The sequence below is a fragment of the Primulina tabacum genome, chromosome 9 (genome assembly GCF_025594145.1).
Source record: "Primulina tabacum isolate GXHZ01 chromosome 9, ASM2559414v2, whole genome shotgun sequence".
Taxonomy (NCBI): domain Eukaryota; kingdom Viridiplantae; phylum Streptophyta; class Magnoliopsida; order Lamiales; family Gesneriaceae; genus Primulina; species Primulina tabacum.
Genome location: NC_134558.1, coordinates 34,058,718 through 34,082,745, shown reverse-complemented (window position 1 = coordinate 34,082,745; position 24,028 = coordinate 34,058,718). Strand labels below are relative to the sequence as shown.

The 24,028-nt window shown below is 34.6% G+C and overlaps 1 protein-coding gene across 3 annotated transcripts; it reads left to right on the top strand.

The window, feature by feature from the left end:
* Positions 1–8,023: 8,023 nt before the first annotated feature.
* LOC142555384 (ATP-dependent DNA helicase homolog RECG1, chloroplastic/mitochondrial) lies at positions 8,024–22,717 on the top strand. 3 transcript variants are annotated; one of them, XM_075666228.1, is made up of 17 exons: positions 8,024–8,229; positions 8,775–8,857; positions 8,947–9,043; positions 10,210–10,758; positions 10,837–10,949; positions 12,265–12,499; positions 13,028–13,191; positions 14,172–14,253; positions 15,498–15,587; positions 16,217–16,354; positions 18,383–18,454; positions 18,540–18,692; positions 18,768–18,911; positions 19,809–19,967; positions 20,255–20,338; positions 21,505–22,077; positions 22,438–22,717. In XM_075666228.1, exons 1-17 carry the CDS (start codon positions 8,191–8,193, stop codon positions 22,528–22,530), a joined length of 2,868 nt encoding a protein of 955 aa, XP_075522343.1. In that variant the 5' UTR covers positions 8,024–8,190; the 3' UTR covers positions 22,531–22,717. The 3 variants fall into 3 exon arrangements, with proteins under 3 accessions (XP_075522343.1, XP_075522342.1, XP_075522344.1); XM_075666227.1 differs by having other exon boundaries at positions 16,217–16,450; XM_075666229.1 differs by lacking the exons at positions 8,024–8,229; positions 8,775–8,857 and having other exon boundaries at positions 10,217–10,758; positions 16,217–16,450.
* The last annotated feature ends 1,311 nt before the right edge of the window (positions 22,718–24,028 follow it).

Here is a 24,028-nt window from a genome sequence, read left to right as displayed (position 1 = left end):
TTGATGTAACTACCATAGAGAATCCGAATTATTACTATATTATATATATTCTAAACAAACGTCGATAAGCACATTGAACTATCCATATGGCTGAGAGCCCTCACAACCCACTATTTCTTTAATCAATTTAATTTATATTTACCTGGGATGCCTTTGCCCATAAGAAATCCCGAACCTGGACCAATAGGGAAATCCCACTTCATCCTTTTCCGTGTTCGAGAATCCTCTCCCTTCTTCCACCGAAGCATTTTGTCGATTACTATGCCCTTCCTCGTCGAGCGAAATAGGAGCAGCCTATGTCACGCCCAGGGATCGGGGTTAGTTGACACCGGCGTTGTCTCACAATCACACAATTGCAAAATAACAAGCCTCGTAGTAAATCAAATAACCAGTCTTTTCCATAACAAATAGTCGTCTTTACAATGCGATGGAAATAAAATGCGGAAGCGGAATACATGAAAATAAAATTAAAAAACAGAATAAATTCGACTGGTCTCAAATTGGGTTGTTTCATCACCATCCCCAAAAGTAATCTTGCTCTTCACCCTCGATTTGTTCCTCATTCTTATCTGAGTGGGAATGTAAGGGGTGAGTATTTTGGGAAATACTCAGTAAATGGGGGCCGATCGTGCATAACAAATATCGAGGATATACATACAATTAAATTATCGTAATTTCGAATATTAAGCATGTGAAATCAAATACTAACAAAATGCGAATATAGCACTGAAAATCATCTTATTTTATATGGTTTTACTGATCAGTCCCCTATATGTTACTCATCTAAGGGGCGAGGCCAAAGGAACGGTTATTATAACCCACCGCATCAGGGCCTGAACAAAGTATATCAAAGCTCGGAATTTTCTTTACCATTTTCTAAATCAAATCATTACAGTGCATTTCAAATAATTCAACATGCTTTCAAATATTATAATTGATATCGGACAACGAATGATTCAAGGGATTTCATACCAAATGGAAACGAATATATCATGACGATCGAATTTTCAAGGTTAAATTTAATTTATTTCGAAATATATTATGCTCACTTAAAGAGAAAATAAGTGAGCCAAATCCTTTATATAATAATTTATATATTCAAAAGTCCAGTATAAAAAAATAATCAAATAAGTGAACCATATTTATTAAAAGAGTATAAATATCAAGGACCACTTAAATAAATAAATGTGCAATTTTATTTAATAATATCAAAAACAAAAGAAAACAAAAGAGAAAACTCACTTACTGTTTTCGTTGGGATTGAAACGATAGAAGGTGCGCCAAAATAATTCCGCTCGGACAAGGTTGCGACAAGGTTTCGAATTAGGCTGCTGTAATGCCTCGATTTGACCGAAAAAGGCTGCTATCACCTTCGAAATGGATAGGATCGTGGTCTGAGAAATGGATAGCAATTTGTTTCGAACCGTTGCGGAATTCTCGGGATTTTGGATAGCTTGTTTGATCAAGCTCCTCGGCTATTTCTGGACCAACTTCGGGCAGCAACTGAGCTCGAAAGGATGAGCAGGAACTCGGCCGATACAGGTGTATTAACAATGGCAGCAACTGGACTTCGAAACGCTACTATAATGCTTCGAATTTGGCTAGGAAATTGGGCCAAGAAATCTGTTTTCCAGCAGCTACACTTTCGAATTTCAGTAGTTACGGGGAGGGAGTTTGCAATGTGTAAGGTGGAATTACTACCACTTAGATTCTTCTTATATAAGGGCTTGAATGATTAGCTACAAGGTAAGTCTTATATCACTCCGTTACTGTTGATAATTGCTTAGTCAAAGGGTGGTTACGTTCTTCTCTTCCAAGTTGAATGTGGCATCTTCTCGGTTCAAGTTACACGTCCGAGACTCACGCTGCAATGGAGTGATTTCTGGTTTTCCTTAAGTTGCAAGGTAATCGGTTGAATGAATCTCCTCCCAGATTTGTGCCTTCATTTCTTCCTTCCATATTGTTGCACGGCTTTCACATTCTCCCCTCTTTAATGTAAGTTTCGTCCTCGAGACTTGGATTAACTTGTCCTTCGAAAAGGTAGGGATATTGGTCTCTTATTTTCTCTTCGAGTTCCCACGTGGCTTCTCTTTCGGTATGATTAGACCATTGTATTTTGACGTATGGAATCGTTCGTCGCCTTAGTACTTGGTCCTTTGTATCCACGATTCTGATCGGGACTTCCTTATAAGTAAGTCCTTCATTCAAGTCTCCCTCGACTAAGAGTGGTTCAGCTTCAAGGATGTGGCTTGGATCCGAAACATATTTTCTTAGTTGTGAAACATGGAAGACATTATGGATTCTAGACATACTCGGTGGGAGTGCCAGTCTATAAGCAAGTGTTCCCACTTTCTCCAGAATTTCAAAAGGTCCAACATATATAGGGTTCAATTTCCCGGGTTTGTTGAATCGAACCACACCTTTCATTGGTGATACCTTCACGTATGCTTTATCTCCCGTTATGAATTCCACTGGTCTTCTTTTCAAATCAGCCCAACTTTTCTGTCGGTCTTGAGCCATTTTAAGTCTCTCCTTGATTATAGCGATTTTACCCACTGTTTCTTGGATCAACTCGGGTCCAGTGATGGCTTGTTCCCCTACTTCATCCCAATATAGTGGCGACCGGCATTTTCGCCCATACAGAGCTTCATACGGCGCCATTCCGATGCTGCTATGATAACTGTTATTGTAAGAGAACTCGATTAAAGACAGATGATCACTCCAATTACCACTAAAGTCTAGTGCACATGCTCTCAGCATATCTTCTAGAGTTTGAATTGTCCTCTCTGTCTGGCCATCGGTCTGAGGATGATAGACCGTACTGAGAGTAACCTTAGTTCCCATGGCTTGTTGAAAGCTCTTCCAAAAACGAGATACAAACCTCGGGTCTCTGTCTGACAATATGCTGGCTGGAACCCCATGTAATCGTACGATGTTATTCATGTACAATGTGGCTAGCTTGTCCAAATTGTAGTTCATGCGGACAGGTAAGAAATGCGCAGATTTTGTGAGTCTATCTACGATTACCCAGATGATGTCATGGCTTTGTCTAGACTTTGGTAACCCGACCACAAAGTCCATGGAGATATGTTCCCATTTTCATTCTGGAATCTCTAGAGGTTGAAGAAGTTCTTCAGGTCTTTGGTGTTCTGCTTTGACTTGTTGGCACACAAGACATTTGGAAACAAATATCGCAATATCCTTTTTCATTCCACTCCACCAGAAATTCTTCTTCAGGTCTCTGTACATCTTGGTACTGCCAGGATGGACTGAAAATTTCGACTTATGTGCTTCAGACATTACTTCTTGCCGAAGGTTATCGATGTTTGGTACGCACAATCGTCCTTTCATCCACAAGATTCCTTTGTTATCCATCTCGAAATCTGGTGATTTTCCTTCTTTACATTGCTCTTTCAGTTTCACCAAAGTGGAATCTCTATCTTGACTTATCTTGATTGTCTCTAGAAGGCATGGTTGTGCTGAAAGTGATGCCAGGATTACCTTACTCGTATTCTTTCGACTTAAAGCATCTGCTACCTTGTTCGCTTTGCCTGGATGGTAGCTTATCGTCAGGTCGTAATCCTTCAATAGTTCAATCCACCGTCTTTGCCTCATATTTAATTCCTTTTAAGTGAACAAGTATTTGAGGCTCTGGTGGTCCGTGAAAATTTCGCACTTGGAGCCATAAAGATAATGTCTCCATATCTTCAGAGCAAAGACGACTGCTGCAAGTTCGAGATCATGTGTTGGGTAATTCTGTTCATACGGCTTCAACTGTCTCGACGCGTATGCAATCACCCTTCCTTCTTGCATGAGCACACATCCTAAACCTCCTTTAGATGCATCACTGTAGATGGTGAAGTCCTTGCCTTCCATAGGTAATACCAATACTGGCGTAGAGGTAAGCTTATTATTCAAAGTATCGAAGCTTTTCTCACAAGCTTCACTCCATTGAAATTTAGAGTTCTTTTGTGTGAGCTTGGTGAGAGGTATGGCTATTGAAGAGAATCCTTCGACAAATTTTCGGTAATAACCCGCTAATCCCAAGAAGCTTCGAATTTCTGTCACGGGGTTAACATCAACATTAGGCTTGGTACCTCTATTCAATGGCTCGGGGCAATTAGAAATTCGATGCCATAGTTTCCCACAATTGAAGCATGCTCCAGTCTGTCTGTGGCATTCTCCAAAATGACGGCTATTACATTTGGGACACATCTTTGGTTCTTGGTAAGTTGGGTGGGACGAAGCATCTTTGAATGACCCACTGGACTGATTTGGTCTCTTGAATGGTGGTTTCCCTTGAGATGACTGTCCAGTAAGAGGTCGCTTATTCTTGTTCTCGTTCTCCCGACGCTTGATATCCGTCTCGGCTCTTATTGCTGCTCCCATTAAGTCAGCAAAGCTCGTAGGTTGATAAACTGCTAAGGATGACTGGATACGGCTGCTCAAACCTTTCTTGTATCTATGCATCTTCAGAACTTCATCTGCATGATTGTCGGGGCATAAGTTCCAAGGTCATTGAATCGGAAGGTGTAATCTACCACTGACATGTGGGGCATAAACAAATATATGAATTTAATATATTGATATTGATTGTATGCAACCACCACTCCTCAAGAGCATGAGTTCAAACTTTTGGAAAAAAAATCTTGATGTTATAATTTTTTGTATGCAACCACCACTCCTCAAGATCAAGAGCATGAGTTCAAACTTATGGAAAAAAAATCTTCCACCCAACCCTGATGTTATAATTTTTTTAAAAAAAATATCATAATATTTCTTCTTTTGGATTTAAAAGATTTGGAAAAAAAAGCGTATGTTTCCGAATATTTTATCATTAGTTTTCGTACGATAATAACATGTCAAAATAATTTTCAATATATCGACTTGTCTCAAATACACAAATTATTTTTTTTACCATTTGTAATAAATATAGACTAATTTTTATATTTAATAATATTTTTTCTTATTTGTTTTATAGAAAATTTTCTTTTGTTACGTACCATATAACATTTCATTTTAGACTGATAAAATTCGTGACACCAGATTTTACTTAGTTTGTAACGAAAAAGTTATTCTCTTTTTTTACTAATATACCATATTAACTAGATATTAGAAAAATGTGAAACAATTTTTTGAATAAATTAAATCAAGACGAAATAAAATAAATATTTTCTTATGCTTGTAAATTTATGATACCATGAAAATTAATATTTTTTAGATAAAAAAAATATTTTTCAAAAATGAAAAGAATTACTTAAAAAGGCAAAATAGTCTCTACAAAATTTTATCAAAATAAAACCAAAAAATAATAACACAATTTGACCTAATCCAAATTCAAACCTAAGTATTTTTCCAACACAATACCCTTATCACTACACTATTACATATTTGCATAAATAATTATATAAATATTATAGTTTTTCATGTTTGAGTCGTTACATTGAAAATTTTTCATATTTAGATCAAATCAAGTTATTCATATTTAGGTCAAAAATTTCAAATTTGGACCGAGTTATTCATATTGGAATCGATGTTTATATTTCGATCGAATTTTATATATTGCACATAAAGTATGGGAATGAAGTTTGTGACGAAATTTTATGTCTAAGTTAATTTCAGAGTATAATTTTTATTTCGATTAATATCTTTATTGACAAAATAATAAAATTAATCGACTCTCTTTTTTTCCCCATTTAGAACGTAATTGAGTGCGTGTTACCTCGTTTACCCTTTGTAATGTTATGGCGTTTGGAGGCGGATTTGTGATGATAAATCAAATGGGAGTGGCCGCCGGCGAGAGTGTAATTCCAGCCCAGAAATAGGCTCGAAATATCCACTTCCACCGCAAATTAACCACGCCATCTGAGGCACAAAACCCGTACTATGATGCCATTTTTACTGTCGAGGGCTGAGAATCAGAGGGCAAACAGCAGAAAACCTGCTGCTATTTCCAGAGCCACAAACAGCTATGCGTTTAAGCTCTTCCCATTTGCATCCATCTAGCCCCTCGTATTTTTTTTACTATATCGAACTGGGAACATGAAAATTGAATGGAATCAGGTTTCAGAGAGTCGATTGGTGAGAAGAAAAGTGTTCGCCTTGCCGGAAGCTGCGGGTGAGGCAGCGGCGGCGCTTGGCTTGGAAACCCTAATTGAAGTTGAGACGAAGGGGTTCTTGTGCTGGAGTTGTATTTATGGAGGAATTTGGCCGAAGATGGTTGATTTCATTGAGCCGCTAAATATATTTTATTACTCAGTTTATTATTTTATAATCATATTGATACACAATTTATGTGTACTTACAATTAAGTTTGTATTATTAAAATAAATTGTATTTTAAAATGTATATGATAGTTAAAATAGTATATATTTTATTTAAAATGAAATTGGTATGTAAAATTCATTTTCGTACGTGGCCACAAATTAATACACGAGCTATTATAAATTAGTTTTTTTTGACACACAATATGTTTCATATTAATTTTTTGTGTTCGATACTTTTTTTTGTAAAAAACATATATTATTTTATTAAGATTAAGATATTATACTTATAGATTGGATATGATGTACTGAGATAATTTGAATTTTTAAATAAATTAAAGATAATTTTGAAAAAAATTAAAAATAGATATATATACAAAAATATTAATAAACCGACACCTTCCAAATTAGCTAACAAATATTATGAAAAGTAAAACTATAAAAAAAAACTTTGATGTTATAGTGACATACGAAAATTAGTTAATATGATTTTATCAAGAGTATGTCTCTTGTGAGATGGTCTCACCAATCTTTATCTGTGAGACGGGTCAATCATACCGATATTCACAATAAAAATTAATATTCTTAGCATAAAAAGTAATACTTTTTCATGTAGACCCAAATAAGAGATCTGTCTCAAAAAATATGACCCGTGAGATTGTCTCACATAAGTTTTTGTCTATTTTCAAATTTAATAATATAGTATAAATGATTTATCTAGTTGATATATGACCCCACTAAAAAATTATTTTATTATTAAATAAATACAAAAATTCATATATAACGGTTGAATGATAATTTTGTGAGATTTATACTCTATAGAAAAAACTTGTGTGAAACGGTCTTACGGATCGTATTTTGTGAGACGGATATCTTATTTGAGTCATCCATTAAAAAATATTACTTTTATGCTAAGAGTATTACTTTTTATTGTGAATATTGGTATGATTGATCCGTTTCACAGATAAATATTCGTGAGACCGTCTAGAACTATTCATATTCTATTTGGGTCAGTCGTGAAAAATATTTTTTAGACAAAAAATTATTACTTTTTATTTTAAATATTAATATAGTTGACCCGTTTCATAAGAAACATACTCTTAAATAAAATTGTTTTTTAAGCCTAATTTATAAAGTTGTTACTTTAATTGAATTTAACAATGACAATAAGGACTCAAATTTGTTCTACAAACATAACCCCAAATCAAATATCTCAATGGAAACAAATATTTCCATCAAATCTCAACATGACATATCCATTTATTTGTTTTTTCCCTTTCATAAATTTTTTAAATTAAAATTACTAATTTTTTTAAATACCAATTTTGAATTTATTAAATAAATTCAAATTAAAAGTAAAATAAAATTATAGTTTGCAAAAAGAAGAAGTAAAATTCTCATTTAAAAAAGAAAATTTGAAGCCACCAAAATTAACCACACTTTAGCCACAAAAATATATTAGTTACTCTGTACACGTATCGCGTGTATAGTCTTTTTTATCATTATCGATGAACTAAAGTGAAATTTGACAAATTATGGAGAGATTAAATTGATATTTGAATTGTTTTAAAAAAATAAAAATAAAGATAAATTAGAAAAAAAATTGTGTCTTTTTTTTTAAAAAAATTATGTTCTTTTTAAATATTTATTATTATATCTTCAATTTTAATAAAATAAAATAGAACATATAGAATAGATATTATAGAATTGTAATATATAAAATAGAACATATAGAATAGATATTATAGAATTGTAATATATATCCAGAAGCCAATACTGACAGAAGAGTTGGCATTTCGGTTATCGGTTTCATGAACTAGCTTCGCTCTTCTCCTACCATGGCTTTTGGCTTACAAGTGACTCCAATTTAGGGCTTCAAAGGTTCGATGTCCAGGCAGATCTTTCTCCCGTCCTAGCCTTGTTGTGTATGGCAGCTACAGCCTCGCCTGTGCATTTTTCTGGCATGGTACGGATTCGTTGGTCCCTGTTTTTACTCTTTTTTTCTCTTTTGGGTGTTATTTAAAAGTTGAAACCAATGTTACGTGAATCACCGTTGTTCCAGAGATAAACTGTAAATTGCGATGAGTTTTGTCGATACTAAGAGTGGTCATAAGAAATCCATTAATGAGTAGGAAGGGGTACCAGGTGGGAACTGCTTCATGTAATTCAAAATAAACTCAAGCTCATCTTAATTTCTAATAATTGAACTCATAAAAAACACTAATTTGTATGATTTTTTTTTTTGAAACGGCCTCTTACATGGACTAAGATTACATTTTACATAATCTTTAGGCGCTTGATTGGTTTATTTTTTCTTGCGTGATGACATTTGCAACCGTACTGTTTGAAATATGCTATTGAAATAAATTACTAGCCCAACTCGCTTATACTTGTTTCATGGTGTTTATGTCCTTACATGCATATTTAAGAGTCATTTATGTTGCACTCGGGGCATTTTTCAAGATTATCAATTAGAGCATGACAATAGGCAACTTGAACTTTCTTTCGCAGGGTTTTAGTGGGAAGTGTTTGAGATATACTGTATGTTTTGAAGCTGACAGAGCTTGCAGGAATATTTTTGGCAGAAGGCTAAGGTGTAGTGTTCTTTGCTTAAATTGCTTCTTTTTCTTTTTTTCCTTTATTTTGCAAAATATTGTTTTATACTCTCTCCAATTTCATGTAGGTTTGGTAATTTTCTTCCGCCAAAGATTTTAACATTATGCTTCCAATCCAAGCACAACTTTCCAGAGAATTTGGAGGGTGTGGATGGGTATGAAAAGGCAAGTGTCTCGGATCATGCACTTGTTTGGTTTTGTGTGGCAGTAGATATTGTTGTTGTTACAAGGCTGGTGTAGTGGTGTATTTTGTTAGTGTGCTGACTTTTCTTTTATATTTTGTTTAACCCAGTTTATCTCCCTTTTTTGTTTTTTATTCTTTGATCATTCTTTTGATGAATACCATTCTCATGCAGTTTATCTTGTATACAGGTAATCTGTCTTCCTAATTTTTTTTAAGCTTGTTGATAATGTTCCTGCTACATACTGCACCATTCACAAATGAAGTGAAGTAAATTTGCTTTACCCACTATTTACTTATTATGCAAAGAATCTATCTAGTTTCTTGGAGGTTATACCATTTGCTTTTCTGCCTCTTGTTATTTTTTCACCCTAATACTTGAATGATAATCTTTCTGTTGTTTCCTTTGCCCTCATCTCTGACATTCGACAATCTTAACTTTGTTTCATTGAGAAACATCTTCTCTTTTTCATTTACTGTTAATATCCACTGTGGTGCTGTTAATGTAGCCATAATAGTGTTTACAGTTTTAATTGTTGTGAGGTCTTAATGGGAAATGGTGAAGTGTAATGCTTTTTAGCTATTTGTCGGTTAATGAATTCTATGTTTTGTAGCTTTTTAAAGGCAGAGTTTTACTTATGGTATCTTAATGGAACTGATGAAGTTTTATCTTAATAGTGTGTGGAGTATCAGTTATAATGATATCTTTAATGGAACCATTGAATTTTTTTGTCAGTCTCTGTTTAAGAATTGTGTTTTGGATCTGTTTTTTCCTTTGTTTTGTTTGAAGCTGTCTCGTGTCATGAACTCTAGTCTTTCAATTTGTTGGGTATTATTAGATTCAACGTTCATCCTTGTTATATCCACTTAATTTTCGTGATCAGCAAACCCTGGTACTAATTGTACACCGAACTTACATTGTGATATCCCAGAATAATGTAAATGGAAAACAACCCTGCCAATATTCCTTGTTGGTGTTCATATTCAAATGATATATTTTGTATGCTGTCTTATTTAGTCAAGGTTTTAGTTTTACTTGGCAGAGCACTTTGTTCCTGGGTTCTTAAGATTTAATATTTTATGCACGTCACTTATCTGCGTATCTTTTCTATGTTAGGGGTTTTCATGCTAACAACTTTTTCCCTTGTAGGAATCAGTTTTGATGGGTTATAAAGCTCTTGATGATTTGATTGCAAATGAAAGCTTTCACGAGAAGTTTCTTGAAAATCTCAAAGGCGATAATTATTGTTTTGATCCCGCTTTGGTACACAAGCAATTCCCTTCTATAACTGTTGGTTACTTCCCAACTGTGGAGTTGTATGATGGAGCACCATGTTCTTCTGATACCACGGAATCTGAGGTACCTCAAATTCCTGAGGGATGTAATCCTAGTGGTGTTGATGCAAATTGGGTGGCTCAAGCTCCAAGTTCTTTATATGAAGAGATTTTAAATATCAATGCCCCTTATTCCCTGGAAGAAAAATTCGATGAATCTACTTTGTATTCACAGTCACCATATAGAAAGGTCGAAACAAGAAACGGTTTACAGCTGACCACAGAGGAACCTTGCAGCAGTGCTGGATCTGAGGCACCACAAGCTACTCTATCTGTCTCACAGATTCTTGATAAACATATCAGCTGCGTGCCTGGACTAAACAAACGGCAGCTCAGTCAGCTGGAAAAATGTGGATTTTACACGGTGCGTTATATGAATATATCGAGACTTGGTTTAGACTTTAGAGATTGAAGCCTGATGGATCTACTTGTTTATTTGCAGTTGAGGAAACTACTACACCATTTTCCTCGTACCTATGCCGATTTACAGAATGCTGAGGTGGAAATTGATGATGGGATGTACTTTATTTTTGTTGGGCAAGTCATTTCCTCAAGGTCAGACTGTCAACATTTATTTATGCTTGAGATCAAGCATAATCACCTTGGATTCAGCTATTTTTACTTTTGTGATTTTATGTGAGCATTCTTGCTGATAGTGGCAGAGCCAATATGATTTGATGAATGCCACCTCTTTTTGTTATGTGCGTGAGTTTGGGATCTAGTTATAGGGCCTGAAAGCGCACGATCGTTTAGATCCGTGATTTCATGATGCTTTGCTAACCTAAGCAATCCCGAGTGGATAGCTTTGTTTTAAAATTCCTAATCAACTGAACAAGATAAATAATTCAAATGCAAAGGATAAACTGATAGAGCATCTAGGGAGGATTGTGATTATCTGCCAGCTTCTTCTTGAACCTTCCAAGCTTGTTCTTTTGACATACGATGTCTCCTGAAGTTGCTGGACCCTTGCCTGGGCTGGTGTCTTGTTGGGCTGGGCTTGACGCAACGCTTTCCCCTCCACTTTGAGGACATTTAGTGTTAGTCCTAAGTTTTTGAGTTATACCAAGAATAGTACACCAATCAATCTTCTAAGACGAATCAGTTGATTCAGCGGCTACTCATGGGTTGTGAGAAAATGCTAAGGAACTAACAAGGTGAATTGAAATGGTTATTTGTAAAGAATACTTTTAGCACTTAGTTTGTGAATCTAAAAAGTATTGCAGGTGCATCGTTCACTCTAAGTTGGACCTATATGAATATAAAATGCCTGCTCTGTTATTTCATTTATCAACGTTAGGTTCGAGCTTATCTAGTAAAATTGGGTTTTCTTAGTTATTGGAGATGCAAGAATGATGATTGTGAGAGAAGTTGCTAAAATGATGCAAAGAGGCATGTGAATCTTACATTAGCAGTGCATGAAATAAATAAAAAAAATTTCCTGCATCCTGCAAAAGTCTTGCAAAATTGATTCAACCAGAGAGCAGCGATGGGACTGATAAATCAGAAAAAGGTTGTTTTAGATCGTACAATTTCCTGTTGCTTTTTAGCACTGCTTTGTTTCATTCAAAAAATGGCACATTAACTTTAGTTGGTGCATATCAGTTAACAAGTATTTAGTTGGTAAAATTAACAATGGAAGTTAACTGCCGTTAGAGTTTGAAAATACCACAATTCTTAATTGTTTTGTTCCTTTACCGGTATCACATTATATAAATGTGTCATTGTGAACTGCATGTTCCTCGTCGCTTTCTTTCTTTATTTTTTTCCACCACTATTATGCAGTTAATTTACAGAGTTTTTCTTCTAGAGTTTCTCATTTGTAGAGATAAACATCTGACTTGCATTTTAACTCTATGGCCTTTTTCACCAGGGGAATTCGGGCCAGTTACTCATTTGCATTTTTGGAGGTGGTTGTAGCTTGCGAGGTTGCAGATGTTGAACCAAATTCTGAGAGCATGGGTGCTGAAGTTGAGAATAGCACGAAAAGAACAATTTATTTGCATTTGAAGAAATTTTTTCGTGGTACCCGCTTCACCTGCCCACCTTTCCTTAGAAGTCTTCAGGATAAACATAGGGAGGGAGACATGGTGTGCGTTAGTGGTAAGGTGGGGTATTATGAGTAGTAATTTTTTATTTTTAAACAGTGTGAGATTATTCTTCTGCCATGTTCTTTGTTCGAGTAATCCCTTCCTCTGGGCAGGAGTTTCACGGTTTAATGCTGAAAGTTGAGGGCTTGAGAAAGTTTAGCTTTCATTTTTATAGTAAAGACTTGTGGGAATTGATGACTTGTTAAGTTTTGGATGTTTGATATAAAATAGTTTCTGATGATTGAGATATCCAAATATACTTTGAATGTGTCTTCATGTTAATCTACGAGAGTCAATTGATAAAAAATGGAGGGAGAACAAGTTACACACGCTCAATGTGTTTTCAGCGTTCTCTAATTTCTTGACTATTTTAATATCGTGCCCGGGGTCTTTGCTGGTCGCTTTTTCCCCTGCTTCCTCTTTGATTTTTCTGTTAAACCTACTTTCTATTGTGTTTTGTTTCAGTGTGGGACAGTTTGGTAATGATTTTATTGTTCACAACTATTGTGTGCACATAATTTACTCAGAAATGTTCATTTTTGAAAGGTTCGGTCGGGGAATAGTAAAGATCACTTTGAAATGAGAGAGTACAATATTGATGTTCTTAAGGATGAAGGAGATTCATCTGTGTGCACAAAAGGGAGACCTTACCCTATATATCCTTCTAAAAAGGGTCTCAACCCTGAGTATCTAAGAGATATTATATCAAGGTCTGCTTCTTGAACCTCTAAGATCTTATTTTACATTTTGGTTTCAAGATAATTATTTCTCAATTGAAATTTGTAATATATGCTGGAAAAAGTCACAATTTTAATATTAGGCACGACCTTTCATAGCTGCAATGATAAATCGAACAATTTTATCTTCTACGAACCATAGTTTATGATATGATTTATCACATCTCACGCCTATGCCACGTAAGCACGATTACAACTACTAAAAATGACTTTTGTAATGTATTGAGCTTGTTTAAATAGTATGAAGTGTTGATACCTTGATGCTCTCATCTCGTTAGGCAAATGGATATCATAAAATGAAACCAATGATATTTTGCTAATGAATCATTAATAAATACCCTTTCATGCACCTTTTTCATCAGCGTCCTTTTTGTGTATAATCACATAGTTTAGTTATAGCTATGAACTCAACCAAAATTCCACAGAATAGTAAATCTAAAAGACTCCAACAGTCGACCGCCTCAAGTGTTTTAAGTTCCTTGTAGAGAACTTCTGAATTATGGAGCATCTAAATTTGTTTTCATACTCAATCACGAATATGCTCCTAGCAGAAGCAGTAATTCCCACCCCTCGTTTAGTTTAAACAGCATGCATTGTATTTTGATCATATGATATCACTGATATGTTGAATTCAAAATGTAATTTTGAATAAACAAGTTGAAGTTGAAATTGTGTTATTTATGTGAACTCAAAGAAGAGCAGATATCATACAATCAGTGGTGTAGTAAAAGTTTGTTGGATTCTTATATCTTTAGTTGAATTCTGAATAGCATGAATGTTTTCCTGCATTTAGTGGGCATATTACTTATGCAATGCCTCCTCCTGTTACTGCTTCCAAATCTGTAAATTTGATCTATTAATCTATTTTTCACTTTTCTACTTCCAAACTGATGATTTGCCTGATGAGAAGCATGTAGTTTTCCCTAACCTACCTCTCTTTTACATTTTTTCAGAGCTTTGAAGACATTGCCAGTCAATCTCGATCCTCTCCCTAAAGATGTTACTCAGGAGTTTGGACTTCTCTGTCTTTCTGATGTGTGTAAACTGGCTTTTTCAATTGAGCTATGATTGTCCATCAGTATTTTAGTTTCTTTTTTTTTCTTTTAATTGTCCATGGGAGGGCTAACATTTCTATGACTTAATGCACACAATAATTTGTAGTTAGCTGAGTATATGCCGTTAGATGTTACTGCCAACCCACCACTTGGGCGTAGGATTGGATTGGAAAGAAGAATAAGCAAAACAGAGAAACACAGTTTGCGTTGATGATTCACACCTGATGACATAATCTGAGCCTTCATATAGTTTTTATGTTATTTTCATTCATTTTGTTTCTTTCTATGGTATCGATTAGCTGGCAAATCATTTTATTTTATCTTTCTATATCTATTTTTGTTCTTAAATATTACTAATAGGTGTTTCACATTCGGAAATTTTTCTTGCTTTCTTCTCAGCATTGCTTGCCAGACCTGTTTTCTTTGCCCGGGGATGGAAACTTCGCCCGTGTGTGCCGGCCCGAACGGGGACGGGTTTGGGCCATTTATCGGAAATGAGTTTGGGTTCGGGGAAAACTCAAATTCCCTGTAGTGGGCATGAGGCCCCCGAATTATATATATATTAAAGGATGAGGAATCCCCGATTTGAAAAAGCGGAGATTGCGGCAAGGATGCGGAAGGGTTTTGATTAGCCGCCCCATTGCCATCTCTCACGTGCATGCTTTTATACACACACACACACGGATAAGGAATCCCTGATTTGAAAAAACGGAGATTGCGGCAAGGATAGGGACTGGTTCTGGATTAGCCTCCCCATTGCCATCCCTCATGTGCATGCTTTGGTCTGTCCCTTTAACATATAAAAATTTAGCAGTGTCGGAAAGAAATAAATGAACACCTCATGAAGTGAAAATGTTTCATTACTTGACCCTGCCTATCATATTTAACCCTTGAACTTTGACTTTACATACTGTATTGTCTTTGAACTCGATCAATAATTTTCTAATACGTGAAAATCGGCATTATGATCTGCTACTTAGTGCAACCATGCTCGATATGCTTTGGCTCAATTTATTTTTGTTGTTGTGAGAATCAGCATTATGACCTGCTGGTTAGACATTAGTGCAACCATGCTAGATATGCTTTGGCTCATTTTTTTTTGTTTCATTGCGCTCCCTAGTCGTCCGCTTTTCTCTTCAAACTGTCTCATAAATACACTTCATGTTATATTTTTTTAATGTCTGATAAATGGTGGAGAATTGAGTTCTTTTGGCAACGATGCAGGCATATATTGGAATTCACCAGCCAGATGATTTCAACGAGGCAGATTTAGCTCGCAGAAGGCTTATATTTGATGAGTTTTTTTACCTTCAGGTGTTGGGGACAAGTTTTTTTTATCCAGTGCTCCATATTTTTTGGTTACGAGGCAAATTTTGATCACTTACATTGTTGGGAAATGTTCATGTGGTTAATTAAAGCAAAGCCTATGCTGCCATGCCTGTCCTGTGATGCAATTTGGTTTATGTTTCCATGCCATTGTAGCCTAAAGGATCTCCAGTCTTTTCTTTACATCAGATTATTTTTTCCATTCTGTTTAGTAGGATAGGCATCCAAGATTTCACTTTAAACAGTTCAATATTTTTCATTGTTTTTTGAGTTTCGTCCTTGTCAGTCACACAAAAACTATTTATTCTGCCTTTCAATTATGAACTCATAGATCCACACTTTACTGCCCTCCTGTTTTTGTTGTTCTAGTTGGTTCTCTTCCTCAATGTGAATCTATGAGAAATTGTACTTGCAAAGAAACTCTAAATATTCAGTTGTCGGACATCTATATAACTCACTCATATTTTAGCATTACTTGACTTAGATGTCAACCTCTCCAACCCTCGGAATCAGATTTGAAATGTAATTTAGTCAGGTGAAATATGTGTCCAATAACATTTCCATGGCGCCTTGTTAATCAGGTCATAATAATATGTTCCTTCTCATTGTTCTTTCAGATGGCAAGGTTATTCCAAATGCTTGAATCTGTTGGTACTACTTCGGAAAAAGATGGTCTGCTTGAGAGGTACATGAAGCCTGAACTCAACGCAACATTTATGGAGGACTGGTGCAGTATCACCAAAACCTTCATGAAGGTTCTTCCTTATACACTTACCCCCAGTCAGTTGCGAGCTACTTCAGAAATAATCTGGGATCTAAAACGACCAGTTCCAATGAATAGGCTCTTGCAGGTCTTGGAAGTGCCTTGTCTCAATTCATAAATTACGCTTTTATTTTCTGATTACAAGTTCCTAAAATTTTGTATCTTGTTCACAACATCAAACCTGCTTTTAAGGTATATTGGAAATCCAAACATCTGCAGGAGTTTAAAATCCCTCTATTGGGGTAGCATTGTTGCTATTGAGTTTCCTTTCATTAAATTAATTTCCTTATTTAAAAAAAAAACAATTTCTTTCCCCTAAATTACTTTTAGAAGGCTTGATTAGTGAATTAGTGCAGTGGTGGAGTTATAGGTTTTCCAATGCATAGGTCTTGTCAACTGTGTGCCCGGGTAAATATAAATCAAAAAAGTTCTTTAAAGACAATTTATCAGTTGATAATTGTTGATAATCATGTTGCTTCAGAGGTTTGCGATGTGCTCGGCTGTAAGATGCATCCAGTGACAACATTAATTTTTGAAGCTAGAAGTAATGCCTCTTTCATTTCAGAGTAGGTAGCTTAACGTAGGTGCAAATTGTTCTTTATTCTGCTTGAATTCCGGCTTTATAATGTCTTGATGGCAGAAAGCATGTTCAAGATAATATTCACATGTACACTGCGTGATTCCCCTACCTTTTGTATTAATCCATTCGTTATCCAATATGTATGTATGCTGCAGTGTGTGGATCCGTATGGTTTTTCAAATGGGAAAAGTAATGTGTGTGATGCAAGAGTTAATATGTTCCATCGGTCACCACTAAATGGCTGGTTTAGAGTGACACAAATTAAAAGGTGATTGTACAGTGTAAATTATTTTCTCCAGGTATATTTTCAATAAACATCCAAATTTAATTTTCTGTAAGTTTAAGTCACAAGGAATTTGGGGAAAGAGTTTGAATCTAAATGGCTATCACTGGATTGAGCAGTATCATAAATGTCCGTATCTCTTTTCAGTATTCTATGGTCTTTAAGGAAAGAAGTATTCTCATTAACGAAAATATGGCATTACTTGTGGATTTCTTACATGGAAAGTAGGAGCGTTCACTTTGGGAAGTGGGGTTCAAAGTACCAAAACCCATAATTCTAAATACTTTGAATAAGCGAAAAACAAGGTTCTAATGCACCAGCCAAATTTGAAACTGTGAAAATTGGAAACGAAAGAGGCTAGCTTCCTTATGAAGTAGGTAAAATTGTTTGTAGATGTTTTAAAATTTTTATAATAACTAATATTTACCATTTGGAAGCTAATTTTAGTGTTCTATGTTTTTCAAGATATATGATTTTGGGAGCAATTAGTCCCGAACATGTCATTTAAGGGTGTACATTAGATCAATTTGGACAAATTCGATTTTGATTGAAATTTTTTTACAGACTGAAACCAAACTGAAATATGCGGTTTGTTTTAGTTCTAAACCGTCAATCTTTATTTTTGTTCTGTTTTCTTTTCCAATATTTATATATTTCAAGTCAAAAAGTTGAATCTTATTAAATAAATTTGACATATTTTCTTCAAAAAATGAGATAATAAATTATGTTGTACAAAATAAAGTAAGAGTTCAGTTTTGGTTCCGGTTTGATCTGGATTTGTTTGGTTTTGGTGTGGACTCAGCTAAGTTTTGGTTTAAATTGCAGAAAAATATTTGTGGTTTGGTCTTCTTTTGATCCTTAGATTGAACCTCTAAACCGTGAATTGAGCTTAACATTTTGGTTTCTTTTCAAAACTGAATCAAAAACTTTTTTTTTTTTTTTGGTTTCAGATTTTTTCGGTTGTGGTAATCATGGTATTGCATTGTTTTCTCGGTTTCCGGCTTTTATGTGCACCTCTACTTGAGATTTTTTAAATTGTACAAATCATTCCATCTAATACGTTCTCTAACATTCACCTTATTATAAGGTACTTGATGCTTTATTTTGTTCTTCACTGAGTCTGTTTATTCTTTTTTTTTTACTTTTCCCATGTCCAGGGTGATGTTGGATGTGGGAAGACTGTGGTGGCATTTCTAGCATGCATGGAAGTAATTGGTTCCGGATACCAGGTCATTTGTTTGTACTTCTTCATTATGTTTTAAGTTTTTTGTATATTCGAAGAATCAATATATTGATTTGTTGCTTTATCTCCAGGCAGCTTTTATGGTCCCAACTGAGCTGCTTGCTGTCCAGCATTATGAGCACCTTCTTGGCTTGCTAGAGAGAATAGAAGAGGCTCATGAAAAGCCTTCTGTTGCTCTGTTGGTTGGCTCAACCCCAGCCAAAGAAGCAAAAATTATTCGAAAGGTAGGTTTCCACAAGTTGTTCAGAGTTACTCCTATTGCCTTGTTGATTTGATTTTTTGCTATAATTATTTGATAGGGTCTTCAACTGGGAGATATCTCTTTGGTAATTGGAACTCATACCTTAATAGCTGAAAAGGTGGGATTCTCAGCCTTGCGCATCGCTGTTGTAGATGAGCAACATCGTTTTGGTGTTGTCCAAAGAGGACGCTTCAATAGCAAGGTAACATTTGATACATTCACTTGAATGTTCACTTAGATGCTTTACAGACAAGCTGTATATAATTTAGAGTACATCCAGGCTGAGTTAGGATGAATATTTTGTAGTGTGGTTGTAGCAAGCTTGTTCCGCATCCTCTCTCAGCTTGCCTAGATTTAATGACAACAAGATGCAACTTGTGTTGTATCCAAAATGGAGTTATGGTAAGGTGATTGTATTGCACAAGATCAACTCTCAAATTTCCGCAAAACTTATGGCTCTTATAAAGGAAATTTGTTTATCCACAAGAATCGACTCAACTGTCGAAGCCACAATAAGGAATTCAGTGGCTTTATTGTTTTATGGGATTGGGGAAGGATAATACAGGTGGTCTTTCTGAAACGGAACAATGGCAGTAGTATTGACAGCCAGATTAAGCTTTTTTACATTATTTTTCACGTTGATCTTTGGGTGGGAGTTTTTTGACTTTGTCTTAAAGATTTCAATTCTACCAGCTTTTCATAACCAATAATCATACGTTTCACATATCCACATAACTGAATAGAAAGTTACCTTTTTGAACATCCATTCTAACCCTACAGAAATCAGCATTCTTATTTCTAGGCGCCAACAGCCAATGAAACTCTACTAGATGGGATGATCATTCGTCAGTCAGCAACTTTTATTTTCCATCTTAATAACTTTACTTTTAACTTTCTGCTTGGACAGAAATTATTGATAGGTGCAATTATATTTCTGAATATTAGATGCATCACAAGCAATCTACTTTCATATTTTCTGAAGCTGAAGTTTCAAAGTTAGCCTACGCAATTGTGTTGGCACTTTCGAATTTTATCATGTAAAAATGTTATGCCTGTTGTCATATTATACTCGTGTTGGATAAAATTCACCATTTTGCAGTTATATTTCAACACAATCACTGCCCAACTGGGCTCATCTAGTTTGAAGGAGACTCTGAAAAATGATGTTGTCATGGCTCCACACGTGCTGGCATTGTCTGCCACACCAATACCAAGGTCGCTTGCTCTGGCTTTATATGGTGACATGTCCCTTACTCAAGTATGTACTTTTACTTTGGTTTAACCAACAAACATTTGCTAATATTTCATAATGTTTATACAAAATTTCAGATCTTTTTCTCTTAACTACTTTTACTTGTTCTTTATTATGGCCTATCTGATTTTCTATAATGCATTAAGAAACTTTTGCCTGAATCAATTATTCTTCATTTTGATATTATAGTATTGAACGAATATATTTTTGTTGTGGTTATTTGGTGAAGTTTTTTATTTTCTCATGCTATACTTTATGTTATCTTGCACATTTTGGTGTACTTGAAATGACAGATTACGGATTTGCCTCCGGGAAGATTGCCAGTCAACACATACATTATTGAAGGAAATGAACTCGGATTTGAGAAGGCCTACCAGGTATTTTTTCAGTGTAACGACAATGTACTCTTCATTGTTTACTTTAAACTGATGTCATTTCTTTAGAATTTTAGCAAAAAACTTACCTCTTGGGAGTACTCTGCTGTTTTAATTAGGTGTATAATTATCGAAATAAATAAATAAACAGATAAGATGGAAGAGACTCTTGCCTCCTATACACTTCTGGGAGCATTTTGTATTGATTTGTAAAAAATTGGAAGGTCGTCTACACACATGCCCCTCAATTTAAATTCGCTTATATCCATTTGCAGTAGTAAGAAAGCTCTCTATGTGCATTAGTGCTAAAATGTGCAGCTGTTAATTGTTAATAGTGCTTAACACATAATAAAAAATCAGGTTTCAGGTTAATGCATTAGAGCAGGCCCATGCATCCAAGGTGTTATAAAGAAGTCATACTATTTTCTTGCACTGTGGGTAGACCTGACCATGATTTCCTTCAAACTATAAATCGAAACTAAAACTGATCAAACAGGATCAGAATCAATGACTTGTGGTTTGATTTGGTTTGATTCCGATATTTCATATTAGAAGTAAGAAAAACTGAAACTTAAATTAATATTAAGTTTAAAGGTTTTAAAGTATGTATAAACTTAATTAACGTAATTTAAGCTACTGGATTTATACAAATTAAATTGAACCTTAATTTTTTTAATAAAAATTTAACATTCATTTTATTTTGTAATATAGTTGTTAAATAAATAAATTTAATTAGTTTGATTACTTCATGAGTCGTGCTATGTTTCTTTTTACTGGTAAAATTTAAAGGAATAATTTGAGTTCAAATTAGTTCAAAAAACTACCAAATAGAATCTATATATTAGGAACCGGAACTGAAACCATATCCAAGCGGTTTGTTCCTAGTTCAACTTTCCATTGAATCAAAAACCGTCATTTTATTGCACTTTTAATTAGTAAGAAAAGCGGGAATGATCGTTATTAGATGCATTGTCCAGATATAAAAAAAATTATCTGTCTGGAATGCTGAAAGTTGTACAAACCCGACCTACGTATGGTGTTTTCTTAAGAAGGATATGTGCTTGACTCTTGAGAACGAAGAGGTAGACATTACAAGTGATTTCCCATTTATAAAAAAAAAGAAACTATTGGCTTCATGCTTTAGATATTGAGTGCTTGAACTTTTGCAGATGATGTTGGACGAATTAGAAGAAGGTGGGAAAGTATATCTTGTCTATCCAGTGATTGAGCAGTCTGAACAACTGCCTCAGCTTCGGGCTGCCTCAGCTGATCTTGAAACTATTTCTAACAAGTTTACTGGCTTTAGTTGTGGATTGTTACATGGAAGAATGAAAGGTGATGAGAAAGATGAAGCTTTGAGGCGTTTCCGGTCTGGTGCAACTAATATATTACTTTCTACACAAGTGATTGAGATTGGAGTGGATGTTCCAGATGCATCGATGATGGTGGTCATGAATGCTGAGAGATTTGGAATTGCTCAATTACATCAACTTCGAGGTCGAGTTGGGCGGGGAGAGAGGAAATCCAAGTGCATATTATTAGCATCTACAACCTCTAGCTTAAAGCGGTTGAAAGTGCTTGAGAAATCATCAGATGGATTCTACCTTGCCAATATGGATCTTATTCTTCGTGGTCCTGGTGATTTGCTTGGTAAGAAACAATCTGGACATTTGCCGGAGTTTCCTATCGCTAGGTTAGAGATTGATGGAAATATTCTCCAGGAAGCTCACCTTGCTGCAGTGGTGGGTACAAATTTTTGTCAACTGTTCACTTGGTTCTATGTTTACGTTCCGCGTAAATAGTTTCACCACCCTATATACTGCAATGAATGCCTAAATTTATTATATTACATGCTTTCACTCCTCATTTGCCTCAAGGATGGCTTAGAAGCCTCTTTTGGGTCATACATTAGGGGATATCTTGAGGTTTTACACAAACATCTCAAGGCGTGTTGATGTAATACACATTCATCTGTTACTGCAATCTCAGTTTTTGTTTGCTGCAAACACCAGATGGTGAACTCTGGTTCGGTTATTATTTGGACAGCCTGGTCTCTGAATTTGAATCTACCATAATGGTTCCACTATTTTTTGTGGTTGCAGAAAGTTTTGGGAAAGTCCCATGATTTGGAGAAGTTTCCAGATCTCAAAGCCGAGCTTAGCATGCGACAGCCGCTGTGCCCTCTCGGAGACTAAGCTCAATCCCTAAGATCAAAGGGTCGGATGTACGTATTAGTTGGATTTTGTACGTCAGAGCTTCAGCTGTTCAATTTGGTAGTGAAGAACGATGTCTGAAGAGATGTTCTGCACATTTTAAACCAAGTGCGTGCTATTCAGTCAACATCATTTTTTCATATTTTAAAATGTATGTATAATTTAAAAATTATATAGATAATCACATTCGAGTATTGTAAGGGCATACACAATAACAAAAATATATTTCAAAATAAATATCTCACCAACCAAATATTTATGAGTTTCACTGTCACTTTAATAATTCAATTTATTTTCTTATTTAAATAAAATGATTTATATTTTTTTAATAATTATTCTTAACTTTAATTAACGTAATATTATAATTTTATTTAAAAATTAAATTAGAAAGTTTTAGAAAATTTTGGAGAATTTAACAAATCAATAGAAGAATATTGATATGTTTTTTATCCATTCCAAATAAAAATTGGGTGTAGATAAATTTTTTCAGTATAAAAGTTGGTGTAGAAGATTGAGAATATGGAGTTTAGATCGTATAAAATGAGGTATTTATATATTTTTTTAAATATACAAATTAACACATAATTAACTAATAAAAAACAATAAAAAATTTAGAAAAATTATGAGTGGACGTGGTATGTTGCAGGATGCAGCACACGCAGGCAGAGCCGTACTTGTGGTTCACAGGGCTTGAGACGATATGTTGAAAAAAAATCTTATTGTGATAAATAACCGTAAATTTAGTTTGAAAATAAAAAATAATCAAACAATAGATATAAGGAAAATATAATTTACGAATTATATATTTATCTCTTTGCGATTTTTTTCTTCGTGCGCCACAACATCAACATGGCTCTAACGTAATTTAGTGTCATATGAACAATTATATTAGAAAAAGATTGAAATTGGCAAACATTGTACTGTATGTTACTAAAATTGAAATTTATCAACATAAACTATCAAAATAACAAAATGATAAATATAATGAATCAATATTGTAAAAATATATCATTTGTTTTAAATAATGAATATAAGATTTTATTCAAGAAAACAGAAAATAAAGATATGTAAAATAGATAAGTATTACAATTTTTTGTGTTTTATTTTTTTAAATGAGTCCAATTACATAAATTCAAGAAAAGAGGTCAAATAATCAATAAGTAAAGTATAAAATTTTAACACATGAGTTGACACAAGATAAAATAATAAATATATTGGACAAACATTATCATTTTATGTATACAAAATTTTTAAAAATTTAATTAATGAGCCATGTAGCTTTATTGTTTGGGCTCTACATAATTTGATTAAATCCCCAATGAGCACAATCATCATATTTAATCATATTTTCAATGAGTCAATGTCCAATTTTTTTAAAAAAATGTCCAATGCACATACTATTTAGGTGCATGCCTCGACAACATGAGACCAATGATTTTTTTTTTTTGGCCCATGTGAGAGCCGGGCCCTGAGGCGATGG

Coding starts and splice junctions, on each gene's coding strand:
- LOC142555384 (XM_075666227.1), top strand. CDS start 8,191: ATGGCAGCTACAGCCTCGCCTGTGCATTTTTCTGGCATG. Junction 12,500..13,027: donor TGGTGTGCGTTAGTGGTAAG/GTGGGGTATTAT, acceptor CATTTTTGAAAG/GTTCGGTCGGGGAATAGTAA. Junction 22,078..22,437: donor AAGCTCACCTTGCTGCAGTG/GTGGGTACAAAT, acceptor TTGTGGTTGCAG/AAAGTTTTGGGAAAGTCCCA.